At 59.1% G+C, this 21,319-nt stretch overlaps 1 protein-coding gene across 3 annotated transcripts in view; it reads left to right on the top strand.

The window, feature by feature from the left end:
• Positions 1–21,319, top strand: part of CEP104 (centrosomal protein 104) — a 34,628-nt gene that overhangs the window by 4,471 nt on the left and 8,838 nt on the right. For all 3 annotated transcript variants that reach the window (XM_082688770.1, XM_082688769.1, XM_082688768.1), the window contains 13 exons: positions 2,448–2,621; positions 2,972–3,110; positions 4,333–4,395; positions 4,890–4,966; positions 7,341–7,509; positions 7,927–8,082; positions 9,030–9,251; positions 10,934–11,131; positions 11,669–11,836; positions 12,417–12,590; positions 13,989–14,165; positions 17,183–17,389; positions 17,804–17,911. In XM_082688770.1, the coding sequence (XP_082544896.1) occupies positions 2,448–2,621; positions 2,972–3,110; positions 4,333–4,395; positions 4,890–4,966; positions 7,341–7,509; positions 7,927–8,082; positions 9,030–9,251; positions 10,934–11,131; positions 11,669–11,836; positions 12,417–12,590; positions 13,989–14,165; positions 17,183–17,389; positions 17,804–17,911 (2,032 nt within the window). The remainder of the gene's footprint in view (positions 1–2,447; positions 2,622–2,971; positions 3,111–4,332; positions 4,396–4,889; positions 4,967–7,340; positions 7,510–7,926; positions 8,083–9,029; positions 9,252–10,933; positions 11,132–11,668; positions 11,837–12,416; positions 12,591–13,988; positions 14,166–17,182; positions 17,390–17,803; positions 17,912–21,319) is intronic.

Raw genomic sequence — 21,319 nt, 5'->3', positions numbered from 1 at the left:
CGGGGGCCTTTATCCCTAAAAGATTAACTGACCTTCACTTAAGAAATATGCCACAGAGGACAGGGAGAAGGGACTGCACACGGCTGTTGGGCGGCTTCCCTGGCGGCCCACTGGGCCTCCTGTCCCATGCACGTTCTGTGCCAGGCCCCCCGGTGTCACAGCTGTGCTCCTGTGGGTGAGATTTTGTGAACCCCAAACTTCAACCAAGAGCGTCTCTTTCTAGTGATTATCTGGAATATTTCTATGCCTTTACAAATGCCCCCGGCTTGAGTAATGTGATACTAGTTATATCTCTCTGTGACCTTCTCTGAAAGTAAGCCTTCTTTGAGAGGTCTTCGGTCTTCGCCAAGGGTAGAGTCCTGGGTGTTCAGGAGCCCAGGGGCCTGCTCGGGCTCCCTGCCCGTGAGGCCGGCTCCCCATCCCGGTGTGGTCCCTCCCAGTCCCTGCCTCTCATGTTCCCCACCGTCCTGTCACCTCTTAGTGTCCCTGAAGGACAGCTGTGATGCATGCTTGAGCTCTTCAAATGACATTTGAATAACACAGTCCTAGACCCATTTTTTGAAGGATCTTAAAAAACATACAACTTCCAAATTTTGTCCATGGTTTTCTTTGAACCACTTTGGAGGGGTCCATAAGTGTCTTCGTGCCCGGAGTGACCTCACCGGCGGTCGTACCGGACTTGGGCAGCATTCGAGGGCAGCAAATACCTTATGCACCTGGGGCTGCGCTTGACCGCCGTGGGGACTGAGGAGGCTCGTGTCACAAGCCTGTCCTCACTGTCCTCCTGCCCCGGGCGCATCTCTTAGGAGCGTTTCATCTCTGATAACTCCAGGCAGCCGCACCTCTGGGGTGAGAGTCCACTTGATCTGCGCTCACCCACCCCCTCCTCACCGCATGCCCTCCCCCAGCACCCCTGCGCACTCCCGGTTAGACGCGGCGGCTGCAGAGACTGTCCTGCGCTCAGCCTGGTGTCCCCGTGCTCTCTCCCCTCCTCTCCTCTGTCGTGCTGCTGTGAGACTCGCTGGGCAGCAGTGGGTGAAGAGGGCCCCGGGGGCTGTTGGGGCCACTGCCCAGTGGGCAAAGCAGGGGGATGAGGAGACGGGCTGCCACGGGTGAAGGAGGGTGGCTGGTGCCAGGAGTTTGTTTTTCTGTCACATCGCACGGAGTGTCCGCACGGAGATGGCAGTCACCAGCTCAGTGATGGGCCTGGACCTGGGGTCTAGTTGAGGTTCCTAGACAAGCAGGAGGTTTTTAAAGCCAGGGTCAGTGTGGGGAGGTCAGTGTAGGGAGGGGAAGGAGCCTGGAACCCAGCCCAGGAGCAGTGCAGGCCTGGACAGAGGTCGTACGGGCTCAGGCCTGTGGGCTGCGTGAAGCCGGGACCAGGAAGTACACCTGCACACAGCATCGTGGGGCACAGCGGTGGCCTTGGCAAGAGTAAGCTGTGGAGATACAGGCCAAGTGCCCTGGAGAGGGCTGGGGAGGGGGTGCATGACAGAACAGCGCAGGTTTTGCCAGGGCAAGCAAGTGCTGGCATGGGACTGAGAAGGGTGTGGGCTCACAGGAGGGCTTTCCTAAAGTGGGGTTTCTAGACTGTGTTTGTGTGTTGATGGGCGTGATGGGGAGGGAAAAGCCCCGGTGGGGGTAGGCAGGCTCTGCTGCCGTCCAGAGGAGTGAGCGGGGGATGGGGCACCGGCAGGAAAGCTGGTCCGTTTGGGGAGCAGTGAAGGCAGCCCCATTCGAGGCCCGTTTTCTCGTTTTCTCGGTGGAGGCGGGGGCCGCTGGGAAAGGTGGCGGAGGGAGAGGGAGCCTGGCCAGTGGGCTGGAGTGGACTCCCCCACGAGGCCGCTGGGCCCTTCGCAGCTGTTCTGTCCTTTGCGGCTCCCCCTCCCAGGGCCTTCAGCACCCCACCGTTCTAACAATGCAGCGTTTGCCAGCTCGACACGCGTAGCAGCCGCCGTGTGGGCGCTGGGCTCTGTGGCTCAGCCATGATCAGCTCCCGCAGCCAACGCTTTGGCTGTCCAGCCCGTTCTCATGCAGGCTGCTAATGTGCTCTGTCACTTAGGAGGCGAAACTAGCTCGCCCGTGGACATCGCGGGCTTCTCCTGCAGACCCCTGAGCTCGCGCAGTAGACACCCCCGCTCGGAGTCCCTGAGCAAGTGGCTTTCCGGAACCGTGGGTTCCTGCACGGAGCGCTTTGGCTCTGCCCTTCCCACCACTACAGCCACTTAACACGGTGTGTCTGTCTCGTGCTGAACGTCATTGCAGACCGTTTCATTTCAGACCATTTTCCAGCTGCCAAAAGCTTGATTCCCCTTGGGGGTGGGGCAGGCAGATCCACTTCGAATGGGAGCTTCGGCCCCTGCAGACGGCCAGGCGGCGTGCGGGGCGCCGTACACGCTGCTGGGAGCCCGCGCGGACTGCGAGAGACCCCACGTGTTTGCTTTCAGGTTTTGCCAGTTTCCACAAGAAATCGTTCTTCAGATGGTGGAGAGGTGTCGGATCAGGAAGCTGCAGCTGCTGGCCCACCAGTACATGATCGCGAGCAAGGTGGAGTTCTACGTCAGCGAGAGCCTGCCCGAGTACTTCGTGCCCTACCAGGCCGAGCGGTTCCGGAGACTCGGGTAGGTGACACGGAAGGCTCGTGACGGGAACTCTTAACCCGACGCTGCATGTGCGAGCGGCGGGAGCGAAGGGCCCGCCTGTGCCGTCGGTCCTGGGCCAGGCTCCCGTGTGGGTCTGAGCCGCTGCCTCCGGGGACGCACTCGGAAGCCGCGCTGTCGGTGACAGCAGCGTCCGTCTCTGCTCTTCAGATGCAGAACTTGTTCCCGGAAAGCTGGGTAGACTACAGTTTCCGGGCTTTTCCCCACGCGTTTCCGTCCTAGACTTGACTTTGACTGAAACCCGTTGAGTTCAGTTCCGTTGCGCGCACGTTTTCCGCCCGCGTGATTCGGGCGTGCGCTGTCCCTTTCAGCTACGTCTCTCTCTGCGACAACGAGAAGACGGGCTGCAAAGCCCGGGAGCTGAAGTCCGTCTATGTGGATGCGGTGGGACAGTTCCTGAAGCTGATTTTTCACGAGAACCACGTCAACAAGTACAACGTATACAACCAGGTGAGACGCGCCTCGCCGTGACCGCACCCACCTCCTCGCAGCGTCGCGGGGAGCCAGCGGCATTGCAGATCTCGGTTAAGTTGCTGGCGTTTGTGGAGGAGTGAGAGGCCGTCCGGGAGCCGTGCCGCCAGGAGCCGCTGCCCCTCGCGAGGGGGCACGCCGGGCGCCGGGCCGACCCAGGTGCGGGGGGCGCTCAGGCTGGCGGGTCGCCCCAACCCAGGGCCTTCGCGTGAGGGACAGGATCCGTTCTGCCGTGAGACGGTGATGTTGTGGTGATGTCAGGTTTCAAGTCTCTATCCTCTGCTGCTTTTTACAATTCTGTACCGTGTCCACTTGAAAACTTAGAACTGCCTCCGCGGCTGGTGGTGTTTCTGTGACGTGACGCTCTTCTGGACACACCCGCTAACGCTCCACAAGACGAATCCCCTGCATGGACTCGGAGCTGGGGTTTCACGGTGGCAGCCCGGCTCCGGGCCCTCACTCTTGTCTCTCCCGCCGTCCTGCGCCACTTTTCCGTTCCTTTCTCTCGTCCCTCAGTTCTGTTTCGGCACGACTCACGTAGTAAAAACAGTCGTGTCCGAAGCAGAGTCTTCAGTCACGTCCCGCTGACAGCACCCCACGCCCCCGTAAGAGGAGGCCGTCCCCGAACCAGAGTTGCACAGCCAGCATGGGAGCTGGGGACAGCTCTGAGGTGCGGTTCCATGGCTCGGTCCGCCGCAGTGCGCGACCGCAACCCCGAAGACTGTCGGCCCCACAGTAACACCCCGTCACTCACTTCGGCCACACTGATGCTCGAGGGAGGGAGCGTGTGGGAAGGGGAGTCCTCCGCCTTCAAGGGGAACCACAGACCCAGACAGACTGAGCCGTGCTGGCGCAGGCTTTCGGTCCCTTGTCCGGTTTTCCGACGTGGAGCAGATGGGACCCCATGCTGGACTCTGCGGCGACGGGTCCATGCGATGCTCTGTTAAAACCGGAGAGGTTGTGAGCCGTGACCATCTTAACGTACTTTAGATGTTGAAATAACCATCCGATTAGGCGCTAGAACATTAACTTACATCGTTTACGAGAACTAGTAATGATAAATGTTTAACGTGACATTTCACAGGTAATGCGCGTCGGTGCCCGTCATCCCATCTGCGACGGGGGGCGCACGGCGTGCAGTCAAGGTGTGCGTCGCCACGAGCGTTTCACACTTAATCTCCCCTGCTTCCCTCTCTCTTAGGTCGCTCTGGTTGCAGTGAATATCATCGGAGACCCTGCGGACTTTGGTGATGAAAGCAACATTGTAAGTTTGGGGAGTTTCATTCTTAAAGAAGAAAATGTATTCCTAAAAGCAGAGGATTGATTATTTTTGTCATAAAAAGTGTGAAAATCTTTATGAAATGGTTGACTAACTAGCTGATAATTATTGGCAGTTGTAGCATATTAAACTTTATTTTACTCAAGAATTTTAACTGTGTCAGGGCGCCTGGGTGGCTCAGTGGGTTAAGCCTCTGCCTTCGGCTCACGTCATGATCTCAGGGTCCTGGATCAAGCCCCACATCGGGCTCTCTGCTCACGGAGAACCTGCTTCCCTTCCTCTCTCTGCCTCTCTGCCTGCTTGTGATCTCTGTCAAATAAATAAAATCTTTAAAAAAAAAAAAAATTTTAACTGTGTCTCCAAAGACTAGGATTCTTGAAGCCTGCAGATGTCTTTATATCACACACCACCTCTTGGTTCAGGTTTCACATTGTTCCTGTTTTCCTCTGAGACACTAAGCAGAGCTTTTTCTCCCAAAGACCTCTAGAGAGAAGCTGATTGACCATTACCTGGGGCACAACAGCGAGGATCCAGCTCTGGAAGGAACTTGTACCGGGTAAGAGTCTCCCCACAAGGCCATCGCTCCTAGGACTCTCCTCAGAGGGGCCGAAGTGTGAGTCACCTGCAGAGGATTGCGGGTTCGAGACCCTCTGAATTCCGTTTGGAGCTAGATAAGCCACTGATGGGATTGCCTTAAAGACTCTTAAAGATTAAGGTCACTGTTGGACTTAGCACAGCTGCATTTATGGCCCAGCGGAGACCGCTCCATTTCCTGTGTGCTCACGTCCTGCTTGCGGGCTCCTCCGTGCGGGTGAGACGTCTGTTGCCATCCTGTGATATTTTATTGGCACAGCCAGCGTCACAGGCAAGAATGGAAGGAATCCGTGAACCCAGATCATCAGTCACTAGAGCGTCATCCGATGTCCACTTAAGCCCTCCCCACTCTCCTCCACCCCGTGACGGTGTGGCTCCTGCCTGCCTCGGGCTGGTGCCCTCGTGAAGCCCGGGCTGCAGGCCCAGGGGAGGCTCCCCGAAAGCAGGGCTCACTGTCCACTGGCTCGCACACTTGGCACAGCCAGTGGCTCCAGAGTGACCGCAGAAAGAATCTCTCCATGTTTTCTGCAAGCGCAAGAGCCCGGCTTCAGCGTGAATCGCCTTGCCATTGGTTTGGACGGTCTTGCTTCCTGTGGAGCCTCCCTGGGCCTCCAGTCTGGCTGCCACGGGGCGGCTGTCAGTAGGGAGGGCCTGAGAAGTAGGGGCTGTCCCTGAACGTGTATAAAATGGTGAGGAGAGTGACCTCTCCCCTACGCAGCCCTCGGTCTCCCGCAGCCTCTCCCTGTGCCTGGCAGTAACAGCAGTGCCCTCCTTACCTGTCTGGGTGGCGACCGCCACACTGTCCCCACCGTCTGTCGGCCCCACCCCTGGGACAGCTCTTTGGCTCTGCCCTCAGTGAAGCTCCAGCGGCAGACGGCGGGCAGCCTACCCAGCGACCAGTCTGAGGGTCTCCCGTGGGGGTCATTTGGGTCACTCGGACTCTGATTAAATGAGCTGAGGGCAGTGCGGCCCCACACATGCCCCATGAGTTCCTATTCAAGTTGGTCCCTGGGACAGGCCGACTGCGGTTTGTGTGTCCTGACTCCTCCGCAGGGCTTTCCAGTCTGTGGAAGGCTTGTGTGCGGGGCCCAGCCAGGGCCACCGCTGGGGGGCGTTCGTGAGTCGAGCAAGACCTGTTCTGGGGAAGCTGCCAAGGCCTTGGAACTGTGAGTCCCAGGCTGGACGATGACGCGTTTTTCTGTGCAGCGTTTTCATAATGAAGTCTTTGTTCTCATCTCTAGGACTTGAAGGCAAAGTAACTCTGACTTAGAAGTACAGTATGTGTTTCGGTAGAAATGGTTAACCTTGTGCCAGTACCAAAGTGTGTTGCTCTTTGGTCCTCATGAGATTGACTGATGTTCTGAGCTGCGGAGGCTGAGCCCACCACCAGGCCTGGTGGAGCTGCTCTAATGCGTGTCCTGATCTCCAGGAGTCGGGAAGTGTTGGGGGGAACGTGTGATCGTTCCGAGAAACCGTGTCATCCTGGGTCCTGTTTCAGTCTATTTTTAGACAACCGAATCTTTTGTGATAAGTAATACTGCCATGGAGACTTGCCCGTATCTAAAGGTGTCCGCGTCACCGCCAACGACTGGCTTACTCTGTGCAGCTGGTGCGGCAGGCAGAGACTTGGAGCGCGTCCTCGGTCCACACTGCTGTTGGGCGCTGAGCCGGGCGCTGCGCCATCAGGCCCGGGAGAAAGCTGCGGCCGCTGTAGGGTTTGGAAGGAGGAATGAGACGATGAGGAATGGGCTGCTCGGGTCACTAAGCAGCGCTGCGGCCGCTGGGAGGACCTTTCTGCTCTCCCAGGACTTGGGATACTGCGCAGCCTGACCTCTGAGCTGAGGACGCGGTGTAGCCTGCCTGCATCTTGGTGCAGTCGCTGTGGTGCTGGTGCCAAATGCGGACGCCTGGACCACCCAGAACCCACCGAGTCAGCCTCTCTGAGGATGGGGCCTGGCAGTCTGCTTTGGCTTGGGCTTTCCCCTAGCCTACAGGGGATTCATGGGCACGGTTGCATCCCTGATGCCCAGAACAGAGCTGGGCAGAGTTTACACTCAAAGTATTTATGGAAGAATGACTGCACCAAAGGCTCAGATGCCCCCGGGGCTGTTTAACTAATGTCCAGGAGACATGCCTGCCCGTAAGAGGTGGGTGGCCTGAGGCCCCTTCCTGATTTTTCTGAGCCTCCACTGTCTCGGCAGGAATGCCCTGGGAGCAGGTGTGTGGGCTGCTACAGCTGCGACCGAACCCCTAGCAGGAGCACAGAGGGCTCTCTCTACCACCGCCCTGGCCCCCATGGCAAAGTTAGCTCTAAAATGTTCATTTTTTTCCTTTAGGAAATCTGACTATATTTCTCCGCTCGACGACTTAGCTTTTGACATGTACCAAGATCCAGAAGTAGCCCAGATCATACGGAAATTAGATGAGAGGAAACGTGAAGCTGTCCAGAAGGAGCGTTACGACTATGCCAAGAAGCTAAAACAAGCTATTGCTGATTTGCAAAAGGTACTGCTCCTGGAGAGAACCGTCTTCGCTCGGGCGTGGGAGAAGGTGCTCAGTGGTCCTGACCACTGGCGCAGCAGAGGCGTAGGTCGCTGAAAGCTTTAGACACTAGCGTGGGTCCGAGGAGGTCAGCAGAATAAAGTTAGGGACGGATGAGCGCCTAGATGAAACGTGAGGGAGCCCACGCTTAGCTTGTCTCGACGCCGTCCTCAGATGCCACACGGCCGTCCTAAAGGGATAGACACACTGAGACGTCTCCTGTCCCCGAGAATTTGCGCAGTGCAGGCCAGCGCAGCCGCTGTCGCGGGGCCTGGGCGCAGCGCCCCCACCCCCCCAAGCAGGCTCCGCGGGCGGGCGGCACACGGGGGGGGGGGCGGGGGGCGGAGGCACGTTTGAAGCGGCAGGCCCCGTGTGCTTCAGGTCGGGGAGCGGCTCGGGCGGTTCGAGGTGGAGAAGCGCTGCGCGGTGGAGAGGGAGGACTACGACCTGGCCAAGGAGAAGAAGCTGCAGATGGAGCGTTTCCGCAGCCGGGTGTACGAGCAGCTGCAGCGGCACAGCCTCGTGGACGCCGAGCCGGTGGGTGCCCGGCCCCGCCCCACGGACCCCTGTGTCCTCCAGGGGTGCAGGGGAACGCACACGGCTCCGTCACGGGCAGGCCACGGTTCCGACGGGCGGCGGCAGCTCCGGCAGCCCTGTCGGAGGCGCTGCTGGGCGCGCGCTCGCAGGCAGACTCGGGGCAGGGGGGTGAGGGGACAGGCCCGGGATCTCGCCTCTCCTCCCCGGCTCACCCTCCTCGTCTGTAAGATGACCTGAGGGCAGTGCTGCCCCACGTAGACCCCACGAGTGGCCACGGTGCGGGGTGGGGGGGTTGTGTGAGGAGAACCCTAACAGCCTCGGCTTGTCGAGACCATGTGGCCTGGGAGACGCTCCGCCACTGAACTCTAGAAGCCGCAGAGCAGCAGGTGTGCGACCCGCATGGCACATTCACGCAGGACAGACCCTGGAGCCACGCTGCCTGGGCTCTGATGCGGCCCCCTTGCTGGCAGTGTGATCTCAGGGTCCTTCCTTAGCCACTCTGCCTCAGTTTCCTTCTCCCATTTATGGGGTAACATTGTGCATTAAATGAGAACATCTGTCTGGGACATTTACTACCGTGGCAGGCACACGGTAGCCATGGTGCAATGACCCAAAACAGTCTGCTCTTGCCCCCATGGGGTACCCGGCCACGCCAGGGCTGGGGATACCCAGGTGCTTCCTACCCCACGTGCCGCGTCCTTGCTGACAGGTGTGTGTGCGTGCTTCCACACTGGGTCACCTGGGCCCCGGGCTTGCCATCACGCCGGCGCCCAGGTGTGCTCTGTAGGGCACACATCCGCCGTCAAGAGACAGCGGAAAGCCTGGGATAGGACTGGGGGCACGATGGACGCAGGTTGTCACTCTGCCTTCCTAAATGCTTGTGTCACCCTCTCCCCCCGAAGGGTGTGGCAGCAGCACTGAGGGTGAAGTGTCCCGTCTTTCCCCAGATGCGGAGGGCTTCTGACCTGCCCCTCCACCCCCTGGCTCACTCCACCAGTCCTCGCCACCCACAGCCAGTGCCATCTCTACCGCAAGAAGAAAGTGCACCAGAAAGCCGGTTTGCAGAACCTTGCCTTCAGGACAAGCCTCCAGCGCATCCCCGGGGCCCTTCTCAGCACTCTGCAGTGGACCTCTCACCGCCCGCCGCAGACCCCCATCTCAAGACCCACGTAGGTAACTCGGTTTCGGGTTGTGCGTGGTTCATTGAGCAGACACACGGGGAGGACCCGCGTGGTGCCAAGGGTGCATGACGGCAGAACCGTCCTGGCCTGCATTCCAGGAGAGGGTAAATGTTGACGCCAGAGCGTGGTGGCAGACGCAGCCAGCAGGTAACGACATGTCACTGGAGGTCCTGTCCGCAGTCAGAAGTGTCAGGCCCCCCTGCTTCTGTCCCATCAGCCGGTCGTCCGGGACACCCCATTCTTCTGAGCCTCTGCTTTCCTCTCTGTACAAATGTGTAAGCATCTGCTTGAAGGTTTGTTTCCGGGGACAAACGAGACCGTGTTTGTAGGGTGCCCGGCACGAACCGGCTGCAGGAGAACCTCCAGGCGGGTCACGCTTGATTCCCGTGCTTGGAGGGTTTCTGTGCTGTGAGTCCCAGAGCACCTCGCTCCGACGGGGGCCGCTGGGGACGTCAGAGCTCGTGGAGGCGTCCGGGCCTGGCAGCTCCGCCGTGTCCTCAGCGGCCGCTCTCGTCCTGCCCGTCCTGTCCAGTCTCCCCGGCGCTGGAGCCGCCCCACGCCCTCAGCTTCACGTCTGCGCACTGTCCCTCGGAGCAGGAGCGTCCCACTCTGAGCAAGAGTCTCTGAGTCTGTCAGTCACACGCCCGCCTGCAAGCGAGGACGAGGACTGAAGGAGGCCCTCGCTGGAGCCCCAGCCGGCGTGCAGGGCGGCGCGGCCGGTGGACTGTGGGGAGGGAGACGGGCCTTGGGTGGGCAGGAGCAGGGGGGTGCTGCAGCCCGAGGCCGGGAAAGCCAGCGAGGACGGCCCTGGCGCTGCCGCGCTCCCAGGGCCCCGTTCTGAAGGCCCGTCTTCCCCGCTGCGAGCATCTCCTCGGGAACATCATTGCGCCGAGTCACGTTGAATCCTTTGCTCTAAAATGCCCTAATTTTCCCTTTGTCTGCGTGTCAGCGTGTTTTGTTTTACAGCAGAGTAGATTTTAGAACACGAGTAACTCACCTGCGCGCCCAGTTAATAACTCGGCGGGTGTCCATTGTGAGTGTCACCGGGACACCTGCCTCAGAAAAGGGCTCTGGAATCTGCTCCCGCCTAAATTCCCGAGAGGTTGCCACCTGTGTACGTGTCAGAGGGCCTGGGGGTGGAAGCCCCAGGAGGTGGGGTGTCCGTGTCGCCCACCGCACGGCGGGGGCCCAGCGAGCCTCTGTGGGGTGGGGGGTGCGTGTGGCAGACTGCCGTCCACCCAGAGCACAGGAAGGCTGTGAAGGCTCGTGAGCTTGGCTGTCTGCTGTAGTATCCATCTTCCAGGTAATGATCACATTTAAAATGAGGCCTGATACCTATTTCTAAGTCACAGACTAAGGAAAAGAACAGAAGTCTTGTCAGGGAAGAAAACATAATCACTTTACCACTGTTTAAGCTTCCTGTCCGCTGAACTGTGGTCACTAGTGCTGGGTGGCAGCCGAGGCTGTCTGGGTCGCTTTTCCGTTGGGTCTGCAGTGTGCTCAGTAAGGTGTGGAAACTGCGATCTCATGTTTTCAGCTGAATTCTGTCGTATAAATTATTCTGATCTGATGCACCTGCTGTCGTGCGGAGCAGGAGGCCTGCGGTGTAGACATGGTGGCGGCAGGCGGGGAGCCCGGTGAGCTCTGCAGCTGCCCTTCCTCTCCCGTAGCTCCCGTCTGTGCCCTACGACGAGCGGCCCCTTCCTGCCTCGCGGAAGCAGCCGGCAGCGGCCGCCCTGGAACCTGAAAAGAGTGACACTGACATCAGCGAGGCTCCCAGAGGAGGAGCCGCTGGAGAGCCGGAGCCCTTGACCGAGAAGGCCCTGCGGGAGGCCGGCCCCGCCGTGGATGTGCTGGGAGAAAGCCTGGTAGGCCAAGCGCCGCGGGCGGGTCCGCCGATAGGAAATGTCCAGGGACGCACCCTGGGCCTTGTGACATCGTTGGCTTCCCTTTGGCCTCCGTATTCGGCCAAAGTCTTTCAATGATTATTGATTCTATAAAACACCAGAAAGAGGCTAGAATTTAAGATTCTCTGAATGCATGTTCCTTTTAGACTGGGGGTTTCTGCTCGTACTGACAGAGCCGGGGTTGAACATCTGCCCCTCCCGGAATACCGGCCCGTCCCAGGGGAGATGGTGGCAGAGAGACCAGAAGACAGAGGCGTCTCCGCACAGAAATGAGCCCAGTGGGTTTCCCCTCGTTCCCAGGATTTCTCTTCACGGAACTTACTTACCGTATTTTAACAGGCTTCAGGCTTCAGCATTCAGTGTTAGAGAAATCACTTCCCTAAACACACACGCTTATTCTGTTCCCAGAGACTTTTCTCGGCGTGTCGGGTTGCGCGGTGTCGGGGGGCGGTGTCGCTGCTGTGCCCGCTGAGTCGGGCGGCCTCCGCTCTGTGGCAGGTCGCAGGGGCCTACTCCAGGACGTGGTCCTACCGGGAGGACGCGTTGCTCGCCCTGTACAAGCGGCTGATGGAGACGCCCACCGGGGCCCCGAAGGAGGAGCTGAAGAGCACACTGCGCGCCTCGGTCTTCCTTGTGCGAAGGGCCCTCAGGGACATAGTGACCCCGGTGAGTGCCCTCCACTCTCAGAGTCCCCGCTGCGGTGCTCCAGGGGCTCGGGTGGCCCGGGGGTAGCACAGCGTGTCACTAGGCATGAAGGTTTTCCAGCAAGAAACGTGGTCAGCGAAGAGCCTGTGCCGTCTGTCCTCAGTTGGCCATGTGCGCTGCCCTTGACCGCCGTCAGCCTCCCCGCGCCCTAGAAGCCAGGGTCCGCAGAGGCCCGGCTCCCGAGGACCGATGAAATGCTCGGTTCCCGATTTTCCTTTTCGCGGAACCCGAGGAGCTTGGCTTTATTCTGGATTCCCTGGGCCGTGAGAGTGAGCACACCCGGCGCACACTGCTGCACAGCCGCAGCTGGGAGGGCTCGGGGTGCGGCCTCCAGGCCGCCGCCGCCGTCTGACACGCGAGATGAGAGCGCGCCCCTTCAGGACGCGGCGCCGCGTTCAGCAGGTGGTTTCCAGCTCGCTGTCTGCAGCCTCTGGGGCGGTGCGGATGGCCCAGCGTGACGCTGGTGTTTGTCAGCGGGGTCCGTGTTTTCCCTGCTGGAGCGCCGTCCGCAAACTTCTCCGCTGTGACCGCTTTTTTCTAGGTTTTTCAGGCTTCTTTAAAGTTGTTGAAAATGATGATCACGCAGTACATTCCTAAACACAAGCTGAGTAAGCTGGAGACCGCTCACTGTGTGGAAAGAACCATCCCCGTCCTGCTCACCAGGACTGGAGACTCTTCTGCTCGCCTCCGAGTCGTCGCCTCGAATTTTATTCAGGTACGAACTTCGTCGTAAACTTCGAAACAGTCAGTAAGGGGCCCGTTAGGACACTCTTAGTGTGAACACCTTACCAGTTCCTGCTCTCCTGAGAGCGCCACCGATCCTCCTGACCCCCCGTCCTGCTCGCCTGGTGCTCCGAGAGCCGGAGTCCGCCTCTGATGGGAGCCTGACGCGTCGGATACCGCTCCGTTCCGGACGCGCTGGGAGCGTCCGGCAGAAGGACGTGGAAAACCAAATGGGAATAGAAAACTGGGGGTAAAGAGATAGTTGTGGAATGACTCCGTCTGAATAGTTTTGTTCGTTCAACAGGCGTGCCTCCTCCAGGCCAGGTGTTGTGGGGAAAGCGAGAGCGCTCTGGGGGTTCGGACCCTGAGTGAGACCCGAGCGCCGGCTTCAGCAGGTCCCCGGGTTCCTCCCGAGTCCATCAACACTCCGCAGCTTTCCCGCTGTCTCGGAGGGTCACAGTTCCAGTGTGAAGAGCACTTCCCACTTCCTTTAACCTGAGCTCTGGGGGAGGATGGGGGGAAGTGGGCTAGACTGGCAGGGAGGTGACGCGGTGCCCCAGTCCTACGAGGGGCTCCCGCTCCGTGGGGCTCCGAGTCTGGGGAGGTGGCGCCTCTCAACAGGCCCATTGAAAAGGAGGGTGTGTCATTCCTCCGTTTCCTCAGGTATTTTTTAAGGGAGGAAGAGGAAGTGGAGACGAGGGGCGAGGCTGAGGGAGAGAATCCCAAGCAGGCTCCCCACTGAGCGGGGACCCAGTGCGGGGCTCAGTCCCGTGACCCCGAGATCAGGACCTGAGCCGAAATCAAGAGTCGGGACTCAACCGACTGAGCCACCCAGGAGCTCCCAAGACTGATTTCTGGGTGTGTCGCGGCCCACGTGCTTGGGCCTCTCATCAGTGCGCCTCCTGCGTCGGGTGCCCGAAGGCTGAACACCTTACTCCTGGGAAGACTTGCTCCTTCCGTGGGCCTCCCACACCCCTGTGAGCCCAGAGGGGTCTCACCACCCAGAGACCGTGCACCGCTACCCTCTAGGCCGACAGATCATAAATAGTGACACGGTATCATTTGATTTAGAACTTTAGAAACTAGAAAACCTTTTTCCTGAAGTTGGGAAATTGTGAGGAGTGAAATCTTTAGTTTTAGATCACATTTCTTGTAAAGGCGTCATTTGTCTGTGAGTGATCATGTTTTATTTTTTTATGATTTGGGGTTTTGTTTTTAATCATTATATCTTAAATAGAATGCACGCGCATTAGAGATAAACTATTTTACCGCCATATTTTTACTCCCTATTTTATCCGTTGACATTGACCTCAAGGACTGAACTGAAGTATACTGAGCTGCCTCTAGCATCTTCCAGTGCAGATTAACACAGTCATGTTGGTTTTCATAGGAAATGGCTTTGTTCAAGGAGGTCAAGGCTCTCCAAATTATCCCTTCGCACTTGGTGCAGCCGTTAAAAGCCAACACTTCGAACCATCTGGCCATGAGCCAGGTAGGCCTCCTGGCCCGGCTTCTGAAAGACCTGGGCACCGGGAGCTCGGGCTTCTCCGTCGACAACGTGATGAAGGTAAGCGCACCTCTGGTGCCGTGCGGCCGAGGCCTGGGCGCTTGCGATGGGCCTGGAGCGGGGGGGTGTCTGGTCCGTCCGTGTCTGTTGAGAGAGCGAACGAGTCAACAGCTACAGAGAAGTAGCCGCCGCTTCACCTAGCAGAGGGGGCACCACAAGGCTTCCGGCTCCTCACTCTGCCGCGGGGCGGCACGCATGTGCGGACGCTGGTCCACGGTGGTGGACAGACTGCAGAGAACCCGTGTTCGTAAGAGAGAAGCACAGAGTCCCTGAGCACGCCCCGTGATGCAGCGAGACTAGCACGGACGTTCTGGGAGAGAGACCACCAGCACCAGCGCAAGGAGTCCCTCCCTAATGTCAGATGTGCGGGAAGGGAGTGCGGAGCGCGGCCTGCGCGTGGCCAGACGCCGAGCTGTGACGCTCTCACGACAGCTCGTCCCCGGCAGCCCCCCCACGAGCGCTCTGTGTTCGCTCCCGTCCGTGAGGGAAGGGGTGGGTCTCCGTGGATCCCACGTGTGCAGCGACTCGGAAGCCTGGACTGGGTCCTCATGGAGTCACATGTGCCATCAGGAGAGGCAGGAGCAAGTCAGGCCACTTCCATCCCTGTGTTTTCTCTACGGAAGTGTGATTTAGACGCTGAAGTAGAGAAGCCTTGGGACAGCCCCTCCCCCGGCTTCTGGAGCTCCGTGCCCCACTCACCGCACGCGCGCCTCGTCTGGTTTTCCTTCATCCTCCCGATCTCGTGAACTTTGGAGTGTCCAGGCCTCCTTTTGTCATTTCTGTGCACACACCCTCGCTCGGTGACCCACCCGTGGAAGACACAGTCTCTGCGCCTGCCTCCCCGGACGCCTGACGCCTCCAGCAAGCCGTGTCCGCCCCTCGTCCCGACGGAGCGCCTGCCTCCCCTCCGACCTGCTCCGTCTCAGCCGTCCTGTTTCTGTAAATGGCAGTGGTGTTCTTCTCTGTGCTCAGCTAGTGCCGTGGGCTCTTCCTGCAGATACATCCAGATGCTGGCCGGGCGCCCCCACTCCCCTGCTGGCCTCAGGTCCGGTCCCCATCATCACTCGCCTGGCCACCGCTGCCGGGTCCCCAGTGGACTTCTCCTCCTGACTCGCCCTGAGTCACGTGGACCACTCTCTGTCTTGCCTCCAAGTGCAGTTTCCTGCCCCGCACCGGTCTGTTCCCGTTACACAGCGCCCTGCTTCGAGATGCCGGCGTGGGCGTCTGTCCCAGTGCGCTGCAGCGGCAAACACACATCTCAGCGGGGTAGATAGGGGAGCGTCGGTCACACTCCCGGGCGGTCCCATGCAGCTTGCCAGGAGAGCAGTCCCTGTGCCCCATGCCGGCCTTCGGGCCCCCGTCTCCTTCCACTAGGACACCACCAGCTTCTCCAATGACTCCGAGGTCACCGAACAGACGAAGTGGGTCGGGGTGGTGAGGGAGTCTTTACGGGCCGGGCTGCTCCCACCCGCCCTTCCCCGATGGGCACTTGGGCCCGGGACACGTGGCATAGCTGTGCCCGTGGAAGAAGGCAGCCGGCTGGTGAAGGCGCCACTGTGTCTGGGTCCCCTGCACGTGGGAAGGACGGATCCAGCTGGAGCGAAGCGGAGAAAGAAGTGAATGGAAGTTGGAAGGAGGGTCAGGTCCGGCAGGAGCGGAGTCCCCGGGGTCCGGCAGGAGCGGAGTCCCCGCGTGGCCGACGGGATCGGGCTCTGGCGTAGCCGCAGGAGGGCTGGCTGCATGCAGAGTGGGGAAAGTGCATCCTCTCCACGGACGAGGTCTGCTTGAAGCCTGACTGGACGCTGGAGTTTGAGAGACAGGAGCGACGTATGAAACTGCCCCTTGACGTCCGAGAAGCTGAACTGACCAGAAATGCCTCAGGTCGGGTCACCGTGTGCTGCCCAGGACGCCCGTGGCACCGGTCGGGGCAAGTGTGGTGCAGGGCCAGTCAGCATGCTTCTCGGGTCTGCGGGCCCGCTCCGTCTGGCCCGTGACTACACAGGAAGAAGGGGCCCGGAAGTGACTTAGTGACGGACACGTGGGGCAGGAAAGCCTGGAGGTGACAGATGGGAGAAGACGGTGGTGGGTCCAAAGCGGACCAGAGGCCCCAGTGGGCTGAGGAATTGTCTCACAGAGAAGTGGGACAGGCAGCAGGTGAGCTGCAGAGGGCGGGACTCCTGGAGGCCAGGACTCCTCGGGGCAGTGCCGCAGCGGGTGGCCAGGCCCGGGGTAGAACCAGGAGCCTGTAGCCGGCCGAGACGGTGGGCAGTGCGAGGCCAGTGCCCAGAGCCCCACGGGCAGAAGTCGACTTTCTGAGCATGGTCGGGACAGCGCGGGATGGGACAAAGGTGTCACGGCGGGTCCTTGTGACACCGCACCGTAGAGCAGCCGAAGCGGAGCGTGGCCGACGAGCGTCCGCGACAGGAATGTGGGGTAGGGAGAAGGGAGGTTTCACAGAAGGACAAGCCGGTGTTCTGCTTAGAGGATCCAACAAAACCCCGCGTGTGCGCCCAGCATGCACGCGCACACACACTAGTGAGCGCGCGTCTGGGCGGGACCCCGAGGCTTCTGCTGCCGTGTTTCGTTTCTTAAAGATCGAAGCAGACATGGCCAGATTACAACGTCGGTTACCATGGGTGGTGGACACGTGAAGGTTCTTGTGTCCTCTTCTCTGTGACTGGAAGATTTTATAATATGTAATTTAATCTGAGCCTACGCGAGGATGGAACCTAGAAAATGTTTGTTGGCCTGTGAGCATGGAGCTGCGTGCGTGCAGCCAGGAGCTGCGTGCGTGCAGCCAGGAGCTGCGTGCGTGCAGCCAGCGCAAGCTCCGCAGCGCGCATGAGGCAAACGGAGAAAAACTCGGTGTCGTGATAGCCAGAATTCGGTGTGTGGTGGTCTTTTTGTTCCTTTTCAAACTTGTGTAATGTGCCTCTATTTCTTTTATGCTGGGGAAAAATAAACTCTGTTGTTGTCAGACTCCGTCACCACAAGAACCCCTCCCAACCCGTGTTCAGTTTTCAGTGAGCGCCCTGGAGCACAGAGTGTACGAGGTCCGGGAGGCCGCGGTTCGAGTCATTTTGGACATGTATAAGCAGCACCGGGCTCTTATTCTGGACTACCTCCCTCCAGACGACACCTCCACGCGCAAGAATGTTCTCTACAAAACAATTTTTGAGGGATTTGCTAAAATCGATGGCAGACCTACAGATGCTGAAATTAGGGTAAGTCAACTTCTATGGAATTACGACTTAATCCTCTGTTGAAGCTGTTTGGTCACCCAATAACCCGACAGATTGCTCAAGGAGCTTCAGGTGCAGGAGACCAGGGGAAGGTCGTCTCCCGAGCTCAGATCCTGGCTGCTCCACACCCTGCCTGGGAGACTCCGTCTCCCCGTCTGCGAACAGGAACAGTGATGGCCGGGTGGACGTGTGTGGTTTTACTCGTTTATTGGGGAAGCCGGGCGAGGTGGTTTGAGCCCAGTTGTATCGTTGGTCTCAATAACTGCCGTACCGTGTAAGAAACGTAATTCATGTGCCATAGTGCTCTCCCGATTCGTAAGACCACCCTAAAGTGCTCTTCTAGTGGCATTTTATTCTAATTTTATTCTAATTCTAATATTCTAATGTCCATACCAGGCACAGAAGAAAGCAGCTACAGAAGAAGCTGAAAAACGAAAGAAAGACGAGATCAAAGCTCTGCAAGGGCAGTTGGCCGCACTCAAGGACGCCGAGGTCGACACCCAGGTCGGGAAGGCCACTGTCTCCCTACCCACGCGCTCGCGGACGCCCCGACTGCTGTCCCACAGACACATACACGGCCTGCCTGCTTTCCTCTCACAGGGCAATGTAGATGAGACCTGTAGGCTATGTTGCTTTTTAAAAATGAGCTTCGGGTTGCATAAAAGGAACCGTCTGTCAGCTCGTTGGAATTAGGCACTGATTCCAGGGAGGGGCGTGAGCTGCTGGCGATGGTTAGAGAGGAAACTCCGGGGCTAAAGGCAGGAGGTGCAGGACAGAGTTCTCTTCGCAGCTCCTAGCCTCCCTCAGAGGCAAAGGACCAAAAGAAGCTTGTAAGTGAAGATCCGATTTCCATGCACTGAAGAAGGCAGGTTTCAGGGATCTGTTCCCCCTCAGGAAGTCCCTGGTCCTCAGCCTCCGGGAGACGTCGTCCAGGGGGTCAGAGAGTGATTGCCCTGTTTCTGGGATTCCTACCAGTTTCAGGATGTTCACTTGGTCATTCAGGCCCTTAAGTCGAAAGAAAAGGGGAGGGGGTGGGAGGAGCCCATCAGGGAACACGAGGTTTCAGGGGTGCAGGGAGAGAAGGTTCTAGAGTGTGCTGCATGGCCTGTCCCTAGTGACGGGACCGCCCTGTGCCCACACAGGCTGCTAGGAGGTCGGAGCTCGCGGTGAGGGTTCTTGCCACGGCTCAGAGAGAGAGCGAGCAGCAGAGTGCGTGCTGGCGTGCCGTGGCCCGGAGCCGTGGTGGCGATTCGGGCGGCGCTGGCCACTGGGAAGAAGAGGACAGAGAGGAGGGGCTGCGGGGGAGGGCTCCTGGGGGTGGCGCCGCACACCATGCACTCACGGTGGTTTGGGGTTTTTTTTTAAGATTTTATTTATTTTGAGCAAGAGAAGTGGGGGAAAGGCAGAGGGAAAGGGAGAAGGCAGCTCCCCGCGGAGCAGGAGCCCGACGCAGGGCTCATTCCCAGGACGCTGGGATCATGACCGGAGCCGAACACAGATGCTCAATGACCGACCGCCCCGCCCAGGCGTCCTCCAAGCGTGGTCCTTCGGGCATCCATGTTGCTTCCGATTCTCACAGCCGCCTGCCAAGGCAGGTCCGACTTCCTGATGTTACACGAACGAAGAAACAAATTTATTTATATTTTGAGAGAGGAAGAGAGAGCATGAGTGGGGGAAGGGACAGAGAGGGAGAGAGAATCTCAAGCAGGCTCCACACCCAGCACAGGGCCCAACACAGGGCTTGATCTCACGACCCTGAGATCATGACCTGAGCCAAAATCAGGAGTCAGACGCTTAACCCACTGAGCCACCCAGGCGCCCCAGTGGGGAAGCAAATTTTTAAAACTGAAGTGACTTAAAGCACAGATCTCTCAGGGGTTAGCCAGGACAGCCAGGCTGTGCTGCTCACCGGCCCCTCCCCATCACAGCACTGAGCCACAGTGAGTCCTGCACCCGATGGTGTGGGTTCCACTGAGGCCACGTGCGCCCCACAGGAATCTGTGGGCTCATCCTTCAGCTTTCCCGGCACCTTCATCACTTCTTCTCCGTTTGTCACGTGTTTGCTGAGCACCTGCTCAGTGCCAGGCATGGTGCTGGGCTCCGGGAATAAGCCGGGAACAAAACTAAGTCCTGTCCCCTCCCCAGGGCCATGGCTCCAAGAGGCAGAGACAGTGAAAGAAAGTGCAGCACAGGGTAGAGCGCACAGCAGGCGTGGACGTCAGCACGCTGTCTTCGAGCGGTCGCCGACAGTGCTGGGATCTCTTTCTCTGTTGTTTTTATCGCCATAAAATATTCATAGCATGTTTTAACCCATGTTAACAGTATCCAAATGTACACTCCGTGCCACTCAGTGCCCTCATAGGGTTAGCACCAGGCCCACCATCCAGCTCCAACACTTCTGTGAATGACAGAGAATTTTTAGACTGTCTGATTGCTCCAGAGTTTTAGAAAAAAAGGATTTAAAAGTTCCTGATAGGTTTCCTAAGCTCTTCGAAGCACCAAGAAGGTAAAACTTGAAACTAAAGTTCTGCTTTCAGCATTGTTTACTTTGTCTCCCTGCAAAACGCACAAACCCATCTCTCTTAAGAGGTTTTGGTGCCTAAAATCCGGTGCCCCTGAGTTTGCCTGCTGTGTAGGCACCGAAATCGTGTGAGCCAGGTGCCGGCCTCACGTAGTCTGCCGTCCCTCACCAGCTCTAGGGTCGCATTCTGCGCTGTGTCTTCTTCTCCGGGCCTGGCCGTGACGTAAGTCCGTTACTATGATGCGAAGCTTGAGTCTCTGCAGATGCAGCAGACCGTAGCCATGTTTGTAGCCCGTCCCTCACATGCTAGTGTAGGGCCGCCCACTGTCCCTCTTCTCTGAAACCGAGAGTCCAAGAAGGCCTTCAACCTCTGCCCCAGACCAGGCCGGTTGGTCCCCAGGGTGCTGTGAGGCGTTCCCGACATGGTCAGTCTTTGTAGGGACGATAGCCGTGTGCAGAGAGCTGAGGAGGAGACATGCTAACGGGGCTCCCAGAGCTCTGGCCGGGGGAGGACTGTGGGCAGCCCAGGAGCTGCAGGGGGAAGGCCTGAGCCCTGCGCAGCTGGCCACCCGTAGTGACACTCAGCGGTTCGTGAGGGACCCTTCTGCCCACTCCACGCATTGGAGCTCCCCTGCGCGCGTAGCACCCAAGACACTGTCTGACCCAGGGAGGGGCCTGGCGGGAGGAGCAAGGCCCATCACACCGGTGGCTGCCTCGCTGCCCGGTGTCTGTCTCAGCATGGGGACGCTAGTATGCCAAGTTACCCACTGAGTCCCCAAGCGTGCTGGGGACCGTGTGTGCCAGAGCACAGAACAGACAGAAATCTCTGTTGTCGGGGACCCTCACCTCTTTCAGTGGCGTCCGATGGTGATGAGGACACACAAGGGAGTGTGTGAGAGTGGCCAGGGCCGATGAAGGGCTCCAGGAGGGGCTGCTGGCTGACACCTCGCCCTCAGGGGACTGGGGTGGGGCGAGACCGGCCCAGAGGAGGGGAGGGCGGAGCTTGGGTGTTGGGTGCCAGGGTCCTTGGAGGGGCGGTTGGAGCCCGGTGGCTGGTGTCCAGAGACCACTGCAGACACGAGAGGAGGGGACAGGTGACTTAGGAAGCCGGCTGGGAGTCTCGAGCAGGAGTAAATTAGCCTGGCAAGGCTTTCACAGGCCTACCGGCCCTTGCATGGCAGGGCCCCCGGAAGCAGGGCCCCCAAGCTGGTGAGAGGAGGCCTGGCCTGAATGGAGAGAATGGGAGGCGTCCATGGCCTCCACAGTGTGCGCCGGGGGCTCCGGAGCCCGATCTGCAGCCAGGCAGGCTGGGGCAGCTGCTCAACCTGGGCAGGAGAGGCTGGGTCCTGGGACCTTCAAGGAGAGAGGACTCGAACCCTTGGTCACCCCCA

Source organism: Mustela nivalis (genome assembly GCF_964662115.1).
Source record: "Mustela nivalis genome assembly, chromosome: 10".
Classification (NCBI taxonomy): Eukaryota; Metazoa; Chordata; class Mammalia; order Carnivora; family Mustelidae; genus Mustela; species Mustela nivalis.
The sequence above is the reverse complement of the archived record's forward strand: the minus strand, read 5'-3'. Positions and strand labels throughout refer to the sequence as shown.